The sequence below is a fragment of the Henckelia pumila genome, chromosome 4 (genome assembly GCF_033568475.1).
Source record: "Henckelia pumila isolate YLH828 chromosome 4, ASM3356847v2, whole genome shotgun sequence".
NCBI lineage: Eukaryota > Viridiplantae > Streptophyta > Magnoliopsida > Lamiales > Gesneriaceae > Henckelia > Henckelia pumila.
In genome coordinates this window covers 32,980,985-32,999,973 of record NC_133123.1, presented here as the reverse complement: position 1 = coordinate 32,999,973, position 18,989 = coordinate 32,980,985, and the positions used below count along the sequence as shown (strand labels likewise).

Below are 18,989 nucleotides of genomic sequence, written 5' to 3'. Positions count from 1 at the left end.
TGTACGTAGTACTCTGCACCAATTACAGTATGTAATCGAAGTAAAATCTTGAAATACTACTGGTGAACAAGCAAAAGAGAGGCAACAGCTTCATTCTGAAAATTAATGTTGTGTTGGTGCCAACTCTCGAACAGTAGGATTCATAAATGTGACGTCGATGCGGCCGCGCATGGTTTCAAACCCGGCCTTCCGGCTAGCTCATCCCCGTTTTGGATGCATTCTTAAAAACTCTCGAGTTAATCTAGTAGATGTTGCACGCACTAGCTAGAATGATGCTCTCAGCTGTCTGCCTCAAAAGTTTGTGTGTCCAGATCATTGTGATCGTGAAATATGTTAAGAAATTGATTTGAACCTAAATCAACTTAAAAGGTGGCTCAAGAAGAGAAGGTTGTCCTTGTCTATATATTAAACACTATATATTAAACACTCCTCTCACGTGAGAAATTAATAGGTGACCCAATTATGGGACGGGCGAAGCCAACTATTGGCCGTCCAACACATAGCGGTGGAACAAGAGAGGAGGTTTGTCCTTGTCTATATATTAAACATTCCTCGCACGTGAGAAATTAATGGGTGATCCAATTATGGGACGGGCGAGGCCAACTATTGGCCGTCCAACACATAACGGTGGAAATCAGGCTCTGATACCATGTTAAAATTAACTTGGACCTAATTCATTTCAAAAGCTAGCTCAAGAGATGAAGATTGCTCTTATCTATATTAAGGGCTCCCAGAAAATCTATCCTACCGATGTGGGACAATATTTCAACATACGTCCAGAAATGAACATCTGGAGCATAGAGATATTAACGGGTGACCTAACTATAGGCAGCCCAATTATGGGCGATCTAACACACACAGAAGGTCTGGGCTATGATGTCCTACTCGTCAAGTTCAGATTCTTCTAGCGCTTCGATTTGATTGAAGATGATTGTAAAATCCTAACATTGTGTACTTTACTTAATGATATATAGTTTTGTTTTTTCGCATCGATCACTCTCTTCCATTCCAAAATTCCGATTTATATGTACCGAGGCATCTCGCAAATGAAACACAAGGGACTATAGATGGACTAATAGATGTTAACCCAAAAACAATGCACCCTGCGGTTTGACTCATGAGACGATGATATTGATGCATAACACAATTATGCCGGTTGAGATGCCATAGGTGATCGGCTTAAAGCCGACTTCGGAAATATTGATCGATCGTTGCTGCATAGAGTGCGGGCCATGGGCTGGGGCTTAATTAACTCCCGAATGCAGGCGATGCGTGACCCCACCCATTACTCATTAATGGGGTGTTGAGTTTCCTTTTAAACACATTCGATTGATCACCCAAAGGAGCTTCACTAATTCGATGATATGAGATTGAAAATCAGTATATGAGAAATTGAGTAAACAAGAAACACCAAGAATTATAGTGGTTCGGATTGAATATCCTACATCCACTTCGCCTTGCCCAAGGCTCAAATACACTAATCACGATCGTGTTTGTTACAAGAGGATTACACCAAGAACACTCTCTCTTTAATACAATGATTCGAATAACAATCAACAAAGAAAGAAATCAGATCGATACAATATGAAGTGCCTCGCATCTCCAAAGAGTAGTCCCCTTCTTATAGGGCAACAATCTTGCATGCATGTAGTTGCCAGCAAATAACCTCTAATAACCGATCCCTTGTGCAGTTGCAATTCCGTTCGATCATCTAGCAGAGTTGCAATCCTGTGCATCATGGAATTGATCCTACCATGCACCATAGTGCGTGGACCAATCAGCAATCCATAAGGTAATCCAACTTCACAAATCTCCACCATGGATTACCTATGAACCTCGGGCAAGACAATTCCAAGACTAAGGAGTAACCTTAGTTTCCCCAACATTTAGCTGATCAAGGCAATGTTGGAACTTCATGGTTGGAATGGGTTTGGTCAACATGTCTGCAGGGTTGTCTTCAGTTGATATCTTGTGCATATCAATCTTATCCTGCTCCACCAAATCCCTTATAAAATGCAGCCTGATGTCTATATGTTTAGTCCTTTCATGGTGCATGGGGTTCTTGGTTAAGTGCAAGGCACTTTGGCTATCAGTGTACATCTTAACACTGATATCTCTTCTTATGAGTTCTGTTAAGATGCCTTTAAGCCAAATGCCCTCCTTAGCTGCTTCGGTAATAGCTACATATTCTGCCTCTGTGGTAGATAAAGCCACTATGGCTTGTAATGTAGCTTTCCAGCTAACTACACATCCCTTGAACATGAAAGTGTAACCACTGATCGATCTTCTCTTGTCAATATCAGCTGCGTAATCAGCATCTACATAACCAACCAATCCCTCTGTAGTGTCATGTAAATTACCATATATCAAGCCAGTAGACATGGTGGCTTTGATGTATCTCAGAATCCATTTCACAGCACTCCAATGAGTTCTTCCAGGTCTGCTCATAAATCTGCTTACTAAGCTAATGGCGTATGCTATATCAGGTCTCGTACAAACCATAGCATACATTAAGCTCCCTGTGGCATTCGAATATGGTACATTCTCCATATAAGACTGCTCTTCAGTCTCCTTAGGGCACTGATCTGTGGATAATCTAAAATGTGACGCTAATGGTGTAGCAACATCTTTAGATTCATTCATCCCAAACTTAGTCACAACCTTCCTCAAGTAGTCTGTCTGAGAAATATACATCAATCTCTTTCTTCTGTTTCTGGTAATTTGCATGCCAAGAATCCTCCTTGCTGAACCTAAATCCTTCATCTCGAATTCTGCTTTGAGCTTATCCTTCAGGTTATCTATCTCCTTCATGCTTTTACATGCAATTAGCATGTCATCAACATAGAGTAACAAGTAGATAGTGCAATCATTAGAATTCGACTTATGGTATACACAACTGTCATATTTACTTCTTTGGAAAGAATTTCTGATCATGAAGTTGTCAAAACGTTTGTACCATTGTCTTGATGATTGTTTCAAACCGTATAGTGATTTCTGAAGCAAGCATACTTTGTTTTCTTGGCCTGCTACCTCATACCCCTCTGGTTGCCTCATGAAGATAACTTCATCTAGGCTACCATGCAGAAAAGCTGTTCTTACATCCATTTGCTCCAATTCCAGATCCATGCTTGCTGTTAAAGCCAGTAGAATTCGGATAGATGTATGCTTTACAACAGGTGAGAAGACTTCATTGTAATCAATGCCCTCTCTTTGTGTAAAACCTTTGGCCACTAATCTAGCCTTGAACTTGAGATTCACAGTTCCTGGAATGCCATCCTTTATCTTGAAAATCCATTTGCTCCCTATCACCTTTCTGTTCTTCGGCAGCTCCACCAATTTCCAAGTATCATTTCTTTTAAGTGAACTTATTTCCTCAAGCATGGCTTCTCTCCACCTCTCTTTGTGTGGACCATTGACAGCTTCATTATAGGTAATTGGTTCATCCACGTTTAAGGTTTCTGACACACTTAATGCATATGAAATGAGGTCTGCATAACCATATCTTTCAGGTGGTTTTATGGTTCTCTTTGCTCTGTCCTTCACGAGGGTATAATCCCTCAAATATGACTCATCCTGTTTTTCAAATGATTCTTGATCTTCCAAGCTTCCGGGCTGTAGTGTAGTATCAAGATACTCTCCTTGATCTGACTCCACCAAGATATGATCATTACTCTTACTGTCATTATCCATGACTGTCTTTCTTTCTAGAGGCATATCGTTTAACAAGTCATCTTCATTGAAAGTAACATCCCTGCTTATCACTGCCTTACCAAGTCCACCTTCAGAAATCCAAACTCTATATCCTTTTGTTCCTTCCGGATATCCAAGGAAAATTGATTTCTTTGCTCTTGGTGACAGCTTACCTTCATTTGCATGTATATAGGTTGTACAACCAAAACATCTAAGAGTTTGGTAATCTACTGGTTTCCCTGACCACACCTCAATTGGTGTTTTAAAGTCCAAGGCAGCTGAAGGACATCTGTTTATCAAATGACATGCTGTACTAGCAGCCTCTCCCCAGAAACTTTTCCCAAGTTTTGCATTCGAGAGCATGCACCTGACTCTTTCTAATATAGTCCTGTTCATTCTTTCAGCAAGTCCATTTTGCTGTGGAGTGTACCTAACAGTGAAATGCCTTGCTATGCCTGCCCCTTTGCATAATGCATTGAATTCTTGATTCAAATATTCCAAGCCATTATCTGTTCTTAACCTTTTAATCTTTTTGCCCGTCTGATTTTCAATCAGTGTCTTCCAATCAATGAACTTTTGCAAAGCCTCATTCTTGTGCTTCATAGTATATAACCATACTCTCCTTGAGTAATCATCTATGAAGGTTATAAAATATCTCGAGCCACCGTGTGTTTGGGTTTTGGCAGGCCCCCATACATCAGAGTGTATATAATCCAAGGTGCCCTTAGTTATGTGTTCTGCTCTCTTGAACTTAACCCTTGTCTGTTTTCCCAACACACAATGCTCACAGAAATCGAGCTTGCTTATCTGATCTTTACCAAAAGCCCCTTGTTTGTTTAACTCAGCCATCCCTTTATCACTGACATGTCCCAATCTTATATGCCACAACTTGGTTCTGTCTTTATCTTCTGCACTCAGGGCACTTTGGTCAGTGCATGTCTTGCCCTCCAGTACATACAGACCATTGTTTCTGGATCCTTTCATAATGTGCATTACACCTTTCGTGATGTTAAGAATTCCACCTTTGGCTTTGAATTCATAACCAAGTTGATCAAGCATTCCAAGAGATATGAGATTTCTTTTTAAATCTGGGACAAATCTAACATCAGATAGAGTTCTAATCACTCCATTACTCAACTTGAGTTTAACAGAACCAATGCCTTCAATTTTACACGCCAAGTTATTTCCCATCAAGACTTTTCCACCATTTGTCTTGGTAAAAGCACTGAACCACTCCTTACATGGAGTCATATGGAACGAACAACCAGAATCTAGAATCCATTCTTGTTCAGGTTTATCAGTACTTACTAATAAAACATCAGCACTCTCATAGCCATCTTCTGCTAATGCTACATCTCCTGAACTTGACTCCTTTTCGTTGTGTTTCTTGTTCCATTCTGGGCAATCCCTTTTGAAATGCCCTTCCTTATTGCAATTGTAACATCTCTTTTTAAACTTGGTTCTTGATTTCGATCGAGACTTATACTTTGGCTTAAACTCTCTCTTCTCCGATCTTCCCCTGACATACAATCCTTCACTCTGATCATTGGTATGAACTCCAGCCTTCTTGTTCAACTCTTTAGACATCAAGGCCGAATGTACTTCTTCCAAAGTTAGAGCATCTTTACCATATATCATGGTATCTCTAAGATTGTCATAGCCATCAGGAAGAGAACGCAATAGCAACAGTGCTTGGTCTTCGTCTTCCACCTTAATTTCTATATTTTCAAGATCCAAAATGATTTTATTGAAATCATCAATATGATCTTCAATAGACTTACCATTCGGCATCTTGAACGTATATAGCTTTTGTTTGAGAAAGAGTCTATTGGCCAAAGACTTCGTCATGTATAGGTGCTCAAGCTTCAACCAGATCGCAGCAGCTGTAGTTTCTTTTGAAATTTCACGCAGCACTTTATCTCCTAGACTCAAGATCACAGCACTATGAGCTTTGGCAAGGATTTCCTTCTTATCAATTCCTTTGATTTTCTCCGGCAAGTTGTCATCACCCAGGAGTGCATCTTCTACTCCATTTTGGACCAACAAAGCCCTCATTTTCAGTCTCCATAAACTGAAATCATTCTTTCCCGTGAATTTTTCGATGTCGAATCGAGTGGTTCCCATCTTCAAACCGCAGCTCTGATACCAGTTTGTTGAGTTTCCTTTTAAACACAGTCGATTGATCACCCAAAGGAGCTTCACTAATTCGATGATATGAGATTGAAAATCAGTATATGAGAAATTGAGTAAACAAGAAACACCAAGAATTATAGTGGTTCGGATTGAATATCCTACATCCACTTCGCCTTGCCCAAGGCTCAAATACACTAATCACGATCGTGTTTGTTACAAGAGGATTACACCAAGAACACTCTCTCTTTAATACAATGATTCGAATAACAATCAACAAAGAAAGAAATCAGATCGATACAATATGAAGTGCCTCGCATCTCCAAAGAGTAGTCCCCTTCTTATAGGGCAACAATCTTGCATGCATGTAGTTGCCAGCAAATAACCTCTAATAACCGATCCCTTGTGCAGTTGCAATTCCGTTCGATCATCTAGCAGAGTTGCAATCCTGTGCATCATGGAATTGATCCTACCATGCACCATAGTGCGTGGACCAATCAGCAATCCATAAGGTAATCCAACTTCACATGGGGCATGATGTTGGTCACTTGTCCGATGGTCGAAATAATATCTCCCTGATTATTAAAATAAAAGTACTTCAATTTTTAAAATAAAAGTACCATGATCGACTTCAATTTTAAATTAAAAGTACATCAAATTTCAAAGCCACGAGAAATCTGAAAGTTGGAAACGCTATTATTATTTTGGTGTGCAAACTTTTCGAGAGTTTATATCTTGTAAATTCACATGAAATGTTGAATTAAATTAAAGAGAAAGAAGAAAGAAAGAAGAGAAATAATGACGTGCAAAATACAAATGGAGGAAGTCTATTTAATGTTTTTAAAGGACTTGAAACTAGAAAGGTCACGCTACCTTGGACCGGATATATAGCAACTCTTTGCTTACACCATTTCAAATTCACTCTTCAATTTACGTACGTTTGCTTCACGTCACCAGGGGTGCCGGATCGAGTACCCCTAGTTCGGGTATTTTTTTAGGTTCGAGTAAAACGCTAACCCGACTATTCTTATTCGGGTTGGGTTTCGGATAGAGTATGTTCTCTATAATAATTAACATATATTCAGAGGCAAATTAAAACTGTACATACATATTATGGTAACCTTGTCAATCTTAGATAGTTTCTGTCATATGTATGAACCATGCATTATTATTAATTAATAATAATTTGGGAAAACAATTTTTTTTCATTAATTTATGTACTCTTCGATTTTAGGAGGTTAATTTTTCAAAGTCTTGGAATGGAACACTATTTTTTTTAAATATATTTTGATTTTTGTCCAATTGCTACTTAACATGGTAGTTGGTACCTATCGATCGATATTTCGATATTTTGATGTCACGTGTATATTTGTTTTGATTTTCTTTTTATATTTTTCAATATCATATATTATTTTACGATGTCATAACAAAAATTGGAGGGGGAAAAATAAGCAGATTTTAAAATCAATTGGTCAAAACCAAATCTTAGAAGTTTATTACTTTCATTGATATTCCGCAAACTTTCGATGAACATATTAGTTGTTCACAAATTTTTTTTTAAAAAAAATAATCTATTTTCCTTCGTATATTTACCATGAAAGTTTACTACCATGCAACGTAGATAGAGTTGCCAATTTTTTATTATATATTATCTACCCTACATAATTCTTTCGAATTATTTATCAATGCTTTAAACCCTCTCTTTTCTTTTTTTTCTTTTCTTTTTTATGACAGTCGATATTATTTAATTCGTTTGAATTATTAATCTACTACTCGAAAAGCGTGCGTGGCACAAATTCTTTAAAGGTGTGACATCAAATGAAAATCGAACAATACAACAAATCATAATATATAATATAATATAGTTGTCGAGATTAATAGAGATATATATATCTCACCTAACAAGGCGTTACGCACCATGTGGTTTGATCTCTTCGAATCCAACACCAAACACAAACATATATATAAAATAGAAATACAACAAACTTTACTTTACAAATACAGCACCCGAACAGAGAACTCAGGAGATGATGTCATCAATGGAGTTTCGGGGAACACGTACAATTCAAATGGGAATAGCGTGTGAGACCCTGGGGTACACGACGGTGGAGGGGTGACCCATTATCCGGCGACCCTTGGAGTGGCGGAAGGGATAAACGAGAGCCCCCACCGGCCACTCCACCAGCGCCGCCAATGCGAAGGCCAACAAGCCCAGCGTCGGCCCCACCACCCTGCACCTGCATGGATTCCTCGTCGTCCCGCACTCTACGCAGAAAACCATGTTCTTATTATATATTCTAGATTTCGAACAAAGAAAGAGAGCGAATTCAGATGGAAGCTAGCTGTAAGAGATTTTGCTTTCTTGATACGAAGAGGTGCTGTTCGGGTTAGTGGGTTTTAAAGAGAACTTTGGAAAAAGATGGCTGATTATAAAAATGGTGGGTCTTTCTTTGGTGGACAAGGCAAATGGTGCCACGTTATGGTACACGTGGTGAATTTTTATTGGGTCTTACGTGGCATGCATACATATGTCTGTTTTCTTGTGGTTTTATAAATTTCGTGTTCTACTTTTTAATTCGTTTGGATAATGGGGTGTTGGACATAAATATAATATATTATTTTGACGATTTGGTTAAAGTATGCGACACCTGTTTGTTAAAATAGTTTAAAAAACTTATCTTTCAACACGTATCAAGTTGTATTTATTATTATTTTTAAATCGTAACGTTGTGTTTTCCAAAGTTCTTTCCGTATATACTATATAGTTAGTAAGATTGGTTTTGTACGTACTTTTGTTCTAGACTACAATTAGAAGTTATTTTTTTTAAAAAAATGAAATCTCAAGTTTGTGATTTATGAATGGAAAGAAAGATGCATGATAATTAAACTATAATATAAGTGTGAATTTACACCCACAAGACTGATTATTTCCTTAATTCTTACTACCGACAATATGCCAGATTTTATCATTAGGTCTTGTTCATTAATATAACTCCAATTCTTTAAATTGTACAATAAATCAAACTTTATCGTCAATAAAATCGTTCTAGTAGACGCTATGATGCTATATATATATATATATATATATATATATATATATATATATATATATATATATACCACCCTACCCTCTTACTCCTGTACTAAAGATTAATATGCGATATAAATTGTCTTCCTCGAATATAAAACCTAACAATATGGAATTTTTAGGGGGGGAAAAAAAAAAGAAAAAGAGAGAGAGAGATGGAACAACTCCAAAGTCCAAAGTTAAGTCAAAGTTGATGCTTCTTGTGGGGACCTTGAAGAAACTGGAGAGTTCTAGCACATTGAAAGATGTTCCACACGATCATTTAAATTAATAAATGAAATATAAATATATGATTTTTTGTTTGTTTGTTTACTTTTATAGAAATAAACAAGCATATGAATGTTTTTAGGGGGCGAATATATTCTGCCTCCACTGGCTAAAGAATGGAACCTGTTTACCCTTCTTGTTCTGTCCTCCTTTTTTATTTTTATATTATTACTTTATTTAAAAAAAAGAAAAAAGAAAAAAGAAAAAAGAAAAAAGAAAAAAGAAAAAAGAAATTTTTACATAAGAACAAGACTAAATTGGGATAAATCCCATGAGTTTAGTTTACACCATCCTCATATCATTGATCCATTCTTCCATCATGTGGGATCCAATAATTTTGATTGAATAAATTAATTGCCAGCACTATTGATCACGGAAAATGACAAAAATTTTGTAAGTTGACTTGTTTTGACATCTCATAAATTAAAGTTTGATCTTAGCCAATATTTTTTTTTTTACGTTGTTTTTTCCACTAGAGGATTTTTTTTTTTTTTTACTAAAATAAAAATATTATTCCCACTGCATGCAAATCCAATTATCACCATTAACGAAAATGCATGGAATTCACGCTTTATCCATATTTAAAATTGCAAATTGATCTATGGGACAAATACTTTCAAGATAACAAGAACTCGACCCCATCTTCGTTTTCTACAACAAAGACCATGCACCTTATAAAATAATGAAAAAATGAGCCAAATCAACGCTAGTACACACTTCTCCAAAGGCCACAAAATCTAGGAAAGATCAGCAACCATCCATATCCCATATAAATCATTAAAAAAACAAATAAAAAAAAAACCCAAAAACCGTTCCTCAAACCCATTTATATAAGTGAAGGGCACCCCAAAAAAGAAAATAATATAACAACAGTTTTATTGACAAAATCGAAAAAAATTAACTTTAAGATCATCAAAATCAAAGGGAAAAAATCTCCTCTCTCGAATCAAACGCACTCATCTTTTACTACACAACGACCCGCTTTTAGCGAGTTCGCGAAGCGGCTTGTTGGTGGATCTGATTAAATTGTACGCAAATGCACCTGCAAGGGTTCCAATAATGGGACCAATTATGTAAACCCAAAGTCCTTTGTATGTGTTTCTCACAAGGGCTGGACCTATGCTCCTTGCTGGGTTCATTGAGGCTCCAGATATTGGCCTGCATGCAAATATATTACATAATAATTCCACGAAATCGAAATGACCCAAAAAAATTAAAAAACAATTATCATCCAAATTATCATTAAATAACTATATATGCAGTTATTTTTCCTAGATATATAAAGTAGAGTGCACAAGTTATGGCTCTCACCCTGCCACAAACACATTCAACATTATTGTCATCCCAACTGCAATTCCTCCCATGCCTGCATTCTGAATTTAAACAAAGAAAAAACATATATTACGTTGTATGTAGATATATAGATATAGATATATTATCTTCAGTGATGCGTTACGTACCGCTCGATTATCCGTGGCGACAGCTGAAACAACGAACATCAAAAGGGAGGAGATTACTATTTCAATAGCCAAAGACTGTCCATTTGATCCAACGGGTAAAGTGCCGAAGTAAGCTTCACTTGTGATACTAAACATCACACTTAAAGTCCAACTCGCAAGAATAGAACCCAATAATTGAGAGATTATGTACAAAGGAACCTGCATTTATATCAATTAATTAAACACGAACAATTAATTTCAGAATTGAATAATCACTCAAATCATAGAACCTCAAATTGGTTTTTGTATGAAAGTTTGAAAATTATTTGAGCCGATCTATATAATGACATTTTGTAGCTATCTTTATTTATCAGTTTTTTAGAAAAGATTGATACCATCTTATATCGAGTATGTTTGGAGAGGATTACCAGCTTTCCTGGTAGTCTCAAATGATATTAAATAAGAGTAAGGACTCATGGTAACTCATCTCTACAAGCTTACCCCTATGTTATGCATTAAAAGAATAGAAAATTAGTTAAATTCATTTTTTAAGTTATTCTATTTTGGTATTTTAAATAATCAAATTTTGGTTTTCATCCTCTAAGTTGGGTTTTTTTATTTCTATTTTGTCTATGCGAAACTTGACGTTCTAGCTAGTGACACACTTCGATTTTGACCAAGACCAATTTCGACTACTTAGATTACCAAAATTAAAGACGAAAAATTGGGCCAACTTAAATTACTATTTTGGTAGTTATTCGCAAGAGCGGAAAGAGTCACCGGAAGTAGACCATATATATAAGAAAATTTCATGCTATCTTCAGCTCATTAAGAATATAGCATCTTCTTAACCAAGTATAAAGGATAGGAGTCTTGATAATTTTTTGCATAATGAGTACCAATAGAAGGGAAATGCTATGCTACAATACTCTCGGTGTGGCCAATGGATGAGGGCATTCAATGGTCCAAACTACACAATTCTTTGTGTAGCATAGACTAATCTTCAGGACAGTTCGATAATTTTTCTGAATTTACTCCGGTATATATACATAAAGAAAAGCTCAATAATTTAAGCACTGAACAATCAATATAGGAGGAGATCATTACTTATCTATCTATTTCAATTTTTTTATATACATCGGGGAAGAGATTGAGAAAATATTTTTTTTGGTCCATTAACTTGTTTATTTTTTTGTTTTGGTCCATTAACTTTTCAAAATTTTGTTTTGGTACACTAACTTTTAGTTTTCGGGTATTTTGGTCCAACTGCTAATGTGACACCGGAAAATGCAGATAACATCGAAAAATTATGATGTGGCATCGGAAAATACTGATGTGTCTATCTGTCACGTCAGCAACTGGACTAAAATCATTGAAAATTAAAAGTTAGTGTATCAAAACCAAATTTTGAGAAGTTAATTGACCAAAACCAAAAAATAAACAATTTATTGGACCAAAATGGGATTTGAACCTAGCATAACTCCCTAATGTAGGTGTATCTATGTAGATATGAAATGTTAAGACGGCTTTTAGTGTGATTGATTGAGGTAGTGGTTGATAATGTTTCCAAAAAGCACTTTTGAGTTTTTCCTTCACAAAAAATTAAAAATTTTGTGAAGAAAAAAATCGAGAAATACTTTTCAAAGGCAATATCAACTTATACTACCTAAAATGATTATTGATTGATTAGAAACATATATTTTTTCTGGTATGAAAATGTGAGGAAAAAAACAAAAACGATTGAAAGAACATTACGAGAGAATGAAAGAAATTCGAAGTCTCGGCACATCAACACCTATCATATATGGACACTCCAGGCCCACCCTTGTGTACAACAAGGAAACTTTGGTGGCCTGGCCAGGTTTTAAAAGGCGAATTTTAACATATTTGGAAGGAGTACTTTTGAAGATTTTGAAGAGAGAGGAGAATAGAGAGGAGCACAAAAGGGCAAGAGATTTCGATACCAGGACAAAGAGACGGCGACATCCGGAGACAGAGAACCTCATTCTAAAAGTCACTATATGATTTGGGCTTATTCTATGCTGTAGCGCAGCATTCACTGTTCATGAGCCCGGGCCCCACACAATTTGTGTTGTGGAGCCCGCCCCACATACAGGGGTCGGGTGAGAGCCAAGAATCACCCTATGATTTGATGTAACTAGTACTAACATGTTCAAAATTATGTAAACACTATAAAAACTGAGACTGCTTATGTCAAAAAAAGTAATAAATATGAGTAGGTTAGGTATATATATTGTGAGATAAGTCGAATCGATAATAATTTTTTTTCATGGATTGGGTCTCACAACGAACCTCTTTCCAGGGAAAACGACGAAAGGTGGCCAAGGAGATGGAGACAGCGGGATTGAAGTGAGCCCCGGAGACATGGCCGACAGTGTATATGAGCGCCATTACAGTAACTCCCCAGGTGACTGAGATTCCAGGGTGCGTGATTTTCTCTCCGTAAAGCTTGTTCACTACCACTGAACCACATCCAGCGAATATCAAGAAATAAGTTCCCAACAGTTCCGCCAACACCTGATCATCATATTCAAACAATATATTATTAATCAATCCATGCAATATTTTTTCATCATGAAATTAAAACCTTGGTTAAATTCCTAATCGCTCATCACCTTTTGTGCCGTGGTTACTACTGCAAGTGATGACCAAAACCCGACGTTTTCGTCCGACGAATTCGTAGTAGTAGTAGTAGTAGTCGTCATGCCTGACTCCATCTTAGAGATCTGTTCTTCTTCTATTCCCTCGCTTTTCGACGCCATTGTGGTACGTACAACTGTGATTCTGGAATCAACAAAGTGTTTTTTTTGGTTTTTTGGTTTTTGGAGAGAAATTAAAGGAGATGGGAGGGGGTTGAAATTAAGATATGATTGTGAAATCTGCTAAAATCTGATAATCCGTTTCTATTATTGGTGAATTCGAATGATTCCTCCGAGTTTGTAGAATATATGAGACATGCAATTTGAATTTAAGATGGATTCAATATCCTTTTGAAGCACACACCCCGAATCTTTGGGATCTCAAATCATTCCTGTATTTAATCATGTGTGAATAATAATTCCATGGATCGGTTGGTTTCTTTCGGGTAGATGAGATCCTAGTATATGGGTAATTACCAAATCATGCATCCAACGGTTCGTATTTTTACACATAGGCGTAATTAATTATATATTGCTGACGTGACAAATCATGAAACATTAGATCTATCATTGGGATATCATTGGGATAATACACATATGTTAGGTTTAAATCTACCTTTCTTTGGATAACACAAAATCTATTCAATGAAAAAGATAATTTTGCAAACTTAGGGAAAAAAAAAATCAATTTCCACATAAGTCAACGATATAACAATATTTTAAACAAAACTATTGGTTTTTAAAAATATATATATATAGGAATAGATTTGAAATCGAACGGATTTTGGTGATGGAACCAAGTAAAAGTCCTTCATGATTTGTCTTGTTAAAATTCTTTTTTACATTGAAAAATAGTAAATAAAAAATGTGATTGATCAGGTGATAAATTAATGAATTCAATAAGAAAATGCCGATTACTTGCATGCTATCTGACACAAAAATCCAAGTTTAAAACAAAATTTCGATATTCATTTATAACAAATCACTTTCCCCAGCTAGGGAAAATAAATAAGAAAATGCGTTGAGGCTTTTGAGACTTGGTGCGTGCAATGGTGAAGAATCATAAACAACTAGTATTTCGGTGCACGTGTTGAGTGCTCGTACATTTCATTTTTTTAACGAATAAAATAAATAATAAATTGTAAAATTAAAAAATAATAAAAATATAGCGTTTTCCTAAACAAATATTCACAAAAAAATATATCTTATAAAGTAGCGTCATTTTTGTAAATAAAATAATATCAAATGGCACAAAGTTAGCTTTTAATAGCTAGAAAAGAGGAAACCATATAAAATGTCTATTTTGCCCAATAATTTTGGTTTTATTGAAAATTAAGTTATGGGATAATGGTAATTTCAAATCAAGTTTCACCAATTAATTGAAAGTTTGTTAATTAGAGGGTCTCTACTTTAATAATATAGTAAGATAAGAATCAAAATTTTTATAACAATGATAATATGTCCACGCATTGTATTCTTGTATAGTTGGTTTTTCTAATATGTATAGTAGCTTTTTTCGTTTTTGCTTATACGGTTGAAATAATTATCTAAACACACGGTAATTTTTTGTTATTTTTAAATTAATGATTTTTTTCTTAATTAAAAATTAAAAATATAGATAAAGATAATATTGAAATTAAAAATATAGATAAAGATAATATTTTCAAAAAGTTATTTTAGGGGAAAAGTTTCGCCCGTTATATTTTGAGGATATAATTTTTTTGTAAATTAAGTTTCACCAAATCAATTAGAATTTAGTTAATAATATAGGATCTCAACTTTAATTAACAATAATAATAATAATAATAATAATAATAATAATAATAATAATAATAATAATAATAATAATAATAATAATAATAATATATGCAATCTGTTATTTTTTGTTATACTTTAATTATTGTTTGCATGACAATGATACAACTATATTAAATACGTAAATAGTAGTAAATAATATGTAAATATTTTAATTTAAAGAAAGTGGATATTGATTTGTAGGAGATAACGTGTGAGTATTTGAATTTGTTGACAAGGGTGTTTTTGTAAAAATTCTCATATATACTTTTGAAGCAAACATCTCTATGCGTGTCTCCAAATTTCTATTTTTGGTACTGTATCAGTGTATCTTGACACATTTCGACTCTTTATAATATAATTTTTGCGTATTTGATTTACCATATATATATATATATTAATATGTGTGAGATTTTTCGGGAGGTCAAGTCCTACTCCCTTCGTTTTCTTTTTTCATCTAACAAATATTCGCTTTCTATGTGGTTTTAAAAACACGAAGAAAAAAAAAGGTGGATTAAATATGCATAATTTTCCCATCAGAGCATGGGTTTGCTAGTTCCCTATCATAAGAAGTAACTTGAGGAAACAAATAAACCCCTGATCGGATCCCACTCAAAAGCCCAACCAAATATCTTGGAATTCATTTCCTTTTTCCTTTTTTAATTTAGATCTAAATTTAACAAAAAAAAAACTTTCACCAAACAAATAAATTTTTACAAATAGAATAGTAACAAATACTTTTTCCTTTTTCTACTAATTATTTAAGATTACAAATTTCCATAAATTATCAGACTTTTATGTCTAATAAACAAAAGGAGAAAAGTCCAAGATTCCCAGAGGAGAAAATGTTTTTTTTAAAACGACATTTCGAAGTAAAAAACTATACAGTTATGGATAAAATGCCGAAGGGAATTTCCCAATTAAAACATTCAACGAATACGTAAACAGAAACTATGATTTTGAAGATTGATTGAACATTGATTATATCTATTTAGGTATCAACCAAAAGTAAGCACATAAAAGTATAGACAAGAAAACTTTACTACATTAATACTTTGTATAGATTTCAACACACAAGTTATTTTACAGAAACCAAAGCAAATGGACCATGCATTTTCATTCCTACAACTAATAGTATCAAATTATTGACATATTTACCAATCACCTGTACCCATACTAAAGGCCTGGACTGGCATGGTGTTTTATATCTTTCTTTCCTTTGCATGAGTTGAAACACTGATCAACATGACTTCTACCGCAAGTATCCAATAGGTAGACTGATCACTTCGAAGGAACTTCCGAAGCACGATTGTTTGTAGATATATCAGCTGGAGTGCACACAAGGGCCCTTCGCTGCAGGTGTTGCAAACTCTGCTGCATACTGACCTGCACCATCTCAGAAAGCATTTGTTTCGCCTTTTCGGTTTGCTCCTCCCCATCCATCTGAGATATAATGTTGCAGACTATGTTCTCGAGTGTATCAGGTTCAAGTTCTGACCTTGAATAAGTGCTGTCTCTCAGCAGTCGCAAAAGCATTTGGGCTTTCAATTGAGAATCGGGCGTCCCGTGAACAGTAAGCTCGAGAAGTCCTGGAATCACGCCTTCTTTAAGAATTGGTTCTCTATACTTGGATCGATCGCTTTGACACATAGTTAAAAGTGATCCTACTGCGTGTTCCCTGCTTTGAAGGGATCCACTCTCGAGTATTTCTATGACAGCAAGTATCCCACCCTCTTCAGATGTCAGTACTGTCCTTCCCTCTTCAAAACCCACCAAAGACTCGATCAATGCAGTACATTTTTCTGCTGCTCTAGAGGCCTTTGGACACGATTTTAGCAGATTAACCAAAGGGGGGATAGGCTTCGTTTTAAGGATGTGGCTAAGGTTGTCTGAATGAGTCGAGAGATTATATAGAGCTAATACCGCATCACATTTAGCTTGCGAGGTCCCATGTCTCAAAATTTCTACAAGGAGAGGGATGGCACCAGCAGCAGTAATAATCGGCTTGTTGACTGATGATGCAGAAAGAGTGATCAACACTGCAACCGCGTACTCTTGAAGAGTTAGATTCTCAGATTGAAGGAAACTGATAATTGGTTTCAAGGCCCCGGCAGCAATTATGCTTATCTTGTTTCTGCAAGTAACAAAATCGAATCAAAGTTTTAAGTTTCATAATAAAATAAAGTTGCAGAGGATTAAAAATGCAGTCTATAATATGTAAAATATACACAGGAAGATCCAAAGTCCTCTATGACACATCGATACCATATATTTGATAAAAACATATATATATGATCACGGTTTTCCTTCACCACATATATAAATTTATGGGTCAAAATTACAAAAGCCCCTTAATTTCAATCCACAGTAACCTCACATGAGTAAAAGTCCCAACTTGCTAATGGTTTTGTTTTCTTATTCAAGATTTATGCTTCCAGAATTATTAACCACCCAAAGTGCTTGTTGTTGCTTGACATTTGAAAAAGTCTAAAAGATAGAATTCGAACAAAAAATAATTAATTAAAAAAGAAAGAGCCCTTTTGATTTTGCTTCATCCACAATCAATATTAAAAATGTCAGAGTCAGTTCGTCAGTAAAAAAGCGGATAATTTCTTCGAAGAAAAGAAAAGAGAACCTAATCCATAGGATATCTTAACGACCAAGATTAAAGATAAAGGTTAATCAAAGACTAAAGTGAAATGAAAATATAAAATATGGGAAGAAAAAGAAAAGGGTAACCCACATAATTCTTCTGCAGCAACCAATAAGCTAAAAATCAGAACAAGAATTAATTCATAAAAAGATTGGGCATTAATTTGATTTGAAGCCAAATTAATTCCGGGCAAGACTTTAAATATACGTTGATATTTTAATACTTTCTTGAATATTATTATTTGATGGGGCCAAACCACCGAATCCAAGAAAGGCGAAAGGAAAATCAGAAAGAGAGAAAGTGACCACGGGAAAAAGAAATTATAACAATATATATAATTTTATTGAAAAAAGATCAAGTAATCAAACTCAGCATCAGCTTAGAAATTATTCACAAAATTCAAAACCTAGAAATTGATATGAATTCAAAATCGATGGCTGTGGACAAACTAAAATTTCAAATTTGGATTATAACTGAATAAAATAATAATAATCACGAGCTCCGAACGGCTCACACACAGTGTATTGAGCTGACCTTTCGTCTTTGACGGCAAGGTTAAGGAGCGCGGCGAGCGCGGCCTCGTTAGTGTCGGTGTCTCCGCAGCAGAGCATATCCACAAGCGGCACAACAGCGGCGGAGAAATGACGGCGATACCTCTGCGATGTCTTCGTCATCCTTCGGATGTCCTTCGCCGCCTGCAGCCTCGAATAGGGGTCGTCGGATCGAAGCAGCATGAGCGTCTGGTTGACTACGGATGGTGAATAAGATGGGCTGATCGAAGCGCAAGTCGCAGAAGTATCAGCCTCGAAGCATGCGGCGGCAGCGGGGAGGTGGCAGCTGCTGCTACTGCTGCCGCTGCCTTCGAAGCCCATCTCTAGAGTCTAGAGAATTTGGATTTTAGAGAGAGAAAGCGAGGGAGGGGAGAAAACGTAAGGTGGGGAGTTAGAAGGAGATGTGGCACCGTCGCAGCTTTTCCTGATTTATTATATATATATATATGTTCTGGGGATGAATTTGGGAAGTTGGAACAGTTTATTAAAATTTATATATAAATATTTTCACCATCTCACACATTAATTTTATGTGAATTATTTTTAATTCGATTTACGAAAGATATAGGTGCATCGGATCGAATCGTGTAACGAATATAAATCTCTGAGATTATTTCACGTGAAATTTGCTCAAGTACTCGTTTGCAAAAATCAATTTGTGAGACATATTTCTTACCCAATCCGTGGAAAACATTAATTTTTATGTCAAAGAAATAT

The 18,989-nt window shown here is 35.5% G+C and overlaps 3 protein-coding genes across 3 annotated transcripts; all 3 read right to left on the bottom strand.

Annotated features, from left to right (window-relative positions):
* Positions 1 to 7,622: 7,622 nt before the first annotated feature.
* Positions 7,623 to 8,187, bottom strand: LOC140867563 (uncharacterized). Its single transcript, XM_073272636.1, has one exon. The coding sequence runs from the start codon at positions 8,099 to 8,101 to the stop codon at positions 7,886 to 7,888; it is 216 nt and encodes a 71-aa protein (XP_073128737.1). The 5' UTR covers positions 8,102 to 8,187; the 3' UTR covers positions 7,623 to 7,885.
* A 1,637-nt stretch (positions 8,188 to 9,824) lies between these two features.
* Positions 9,825 to 13,569, bottom strand: LOC140866787 (probable aquaporin NIP-type). The gene is made up of 5 exons (XM_073271837.1): positions 13,251 to 13,569; positions 12,928 to 13,152; positions 10,636 to 10,833; positions 10,487 to 10,548; positions 9,825 to 10,333 (listed from the first exon to the last, which is right to left on the bottom strand). The coding sequence occupies exons 1-5, from the start codon at positions 13,395 to 13,397 to the stop codon at positions 10,132 to 10,134; spliced, it is 834 nt and encodes a 277-aa protein (XP_073127938.1). The 5' UTR covers positions 13,398 to 13,569; the 3' UTR covers positions 9,825 to 10,131.
* A 2,522-nt stretch (positions 13,570 to 16,091) lies between these two features.
* LOC140865973 (uncharacterized) lies at positions 16,092 to 18,672 on the bottom strand. Its single transcript, XM_073270824.1, has 2 exons — positions 18,256 to 18,672; positions 16,092 to 17,202 (listed from the first exon to the last, which is right to left on the bottom strand). Exons 1-2 carry the CDS (start codon positions 18,591 to 18,593, stop codon positions 16,350 to 16,352), a joined length of 1,191 nt encoding a protein of 396 aa, XP_073126925.1. The 5' UTR covers positions 18,594 to 18,672; the 3' UTR covers positions 16,092 to 16,349.
* Positions 18,673 to 18,989: the final 317 nt, after the last annotated feature.

What these genes read in the sequence shown, in the direction of transcription:
- LOC140867563 (XM_073272636.1), bottom strand. Translation starts at nt 8,101, where the DNA reads ATGGTTTTCTGCGTAGAGTGCGGGACGACGAGGAATCCATGCAGGTGC.
- LOC140866787 (XM_073271837.1), bottom strand. Translation starts at nt 13,397, where the DNA reads ATGGCGTCGAAAAGCGAGGGAATAGAAGAAGAACAGATCTCTAAGATG. An exon ending in GTCGTTTTCCCTGGAAAGAG is followed by an intron (nt 10,834 to 12,927) that starts GTTCGTTGTGAG and finishes ATATAAATGCAG; the next exon opens with GTTCCTTTGTACATAATCTC. An exon ending in TCGCCACGGATAATCGAGCG is followed by an intron (nt 10,549 to 10,635) that starts GTACGTAACGCA and finishes GTTTAAATTCAG; the next exon opens with AATGCAGGCATGGGAGGAAT.
- LOC140865973 (XM_073270824.1), bottom strand. Translation starts at nt 18,593, where the DNA reads ATGGGCTTCGAAGGCAGCGGCAGCAGTAGCAGCAGCTGCCACCTCCCC. An exon ending in CTTGCCGTCAAAGACGAAAG is followed by an intron (nt 17,203 to 18,255) that starts GTCAGCTCAATA and finishes TGTTACTTGCAG; the next exon opens with AAACAAGATAAGCATAATTG.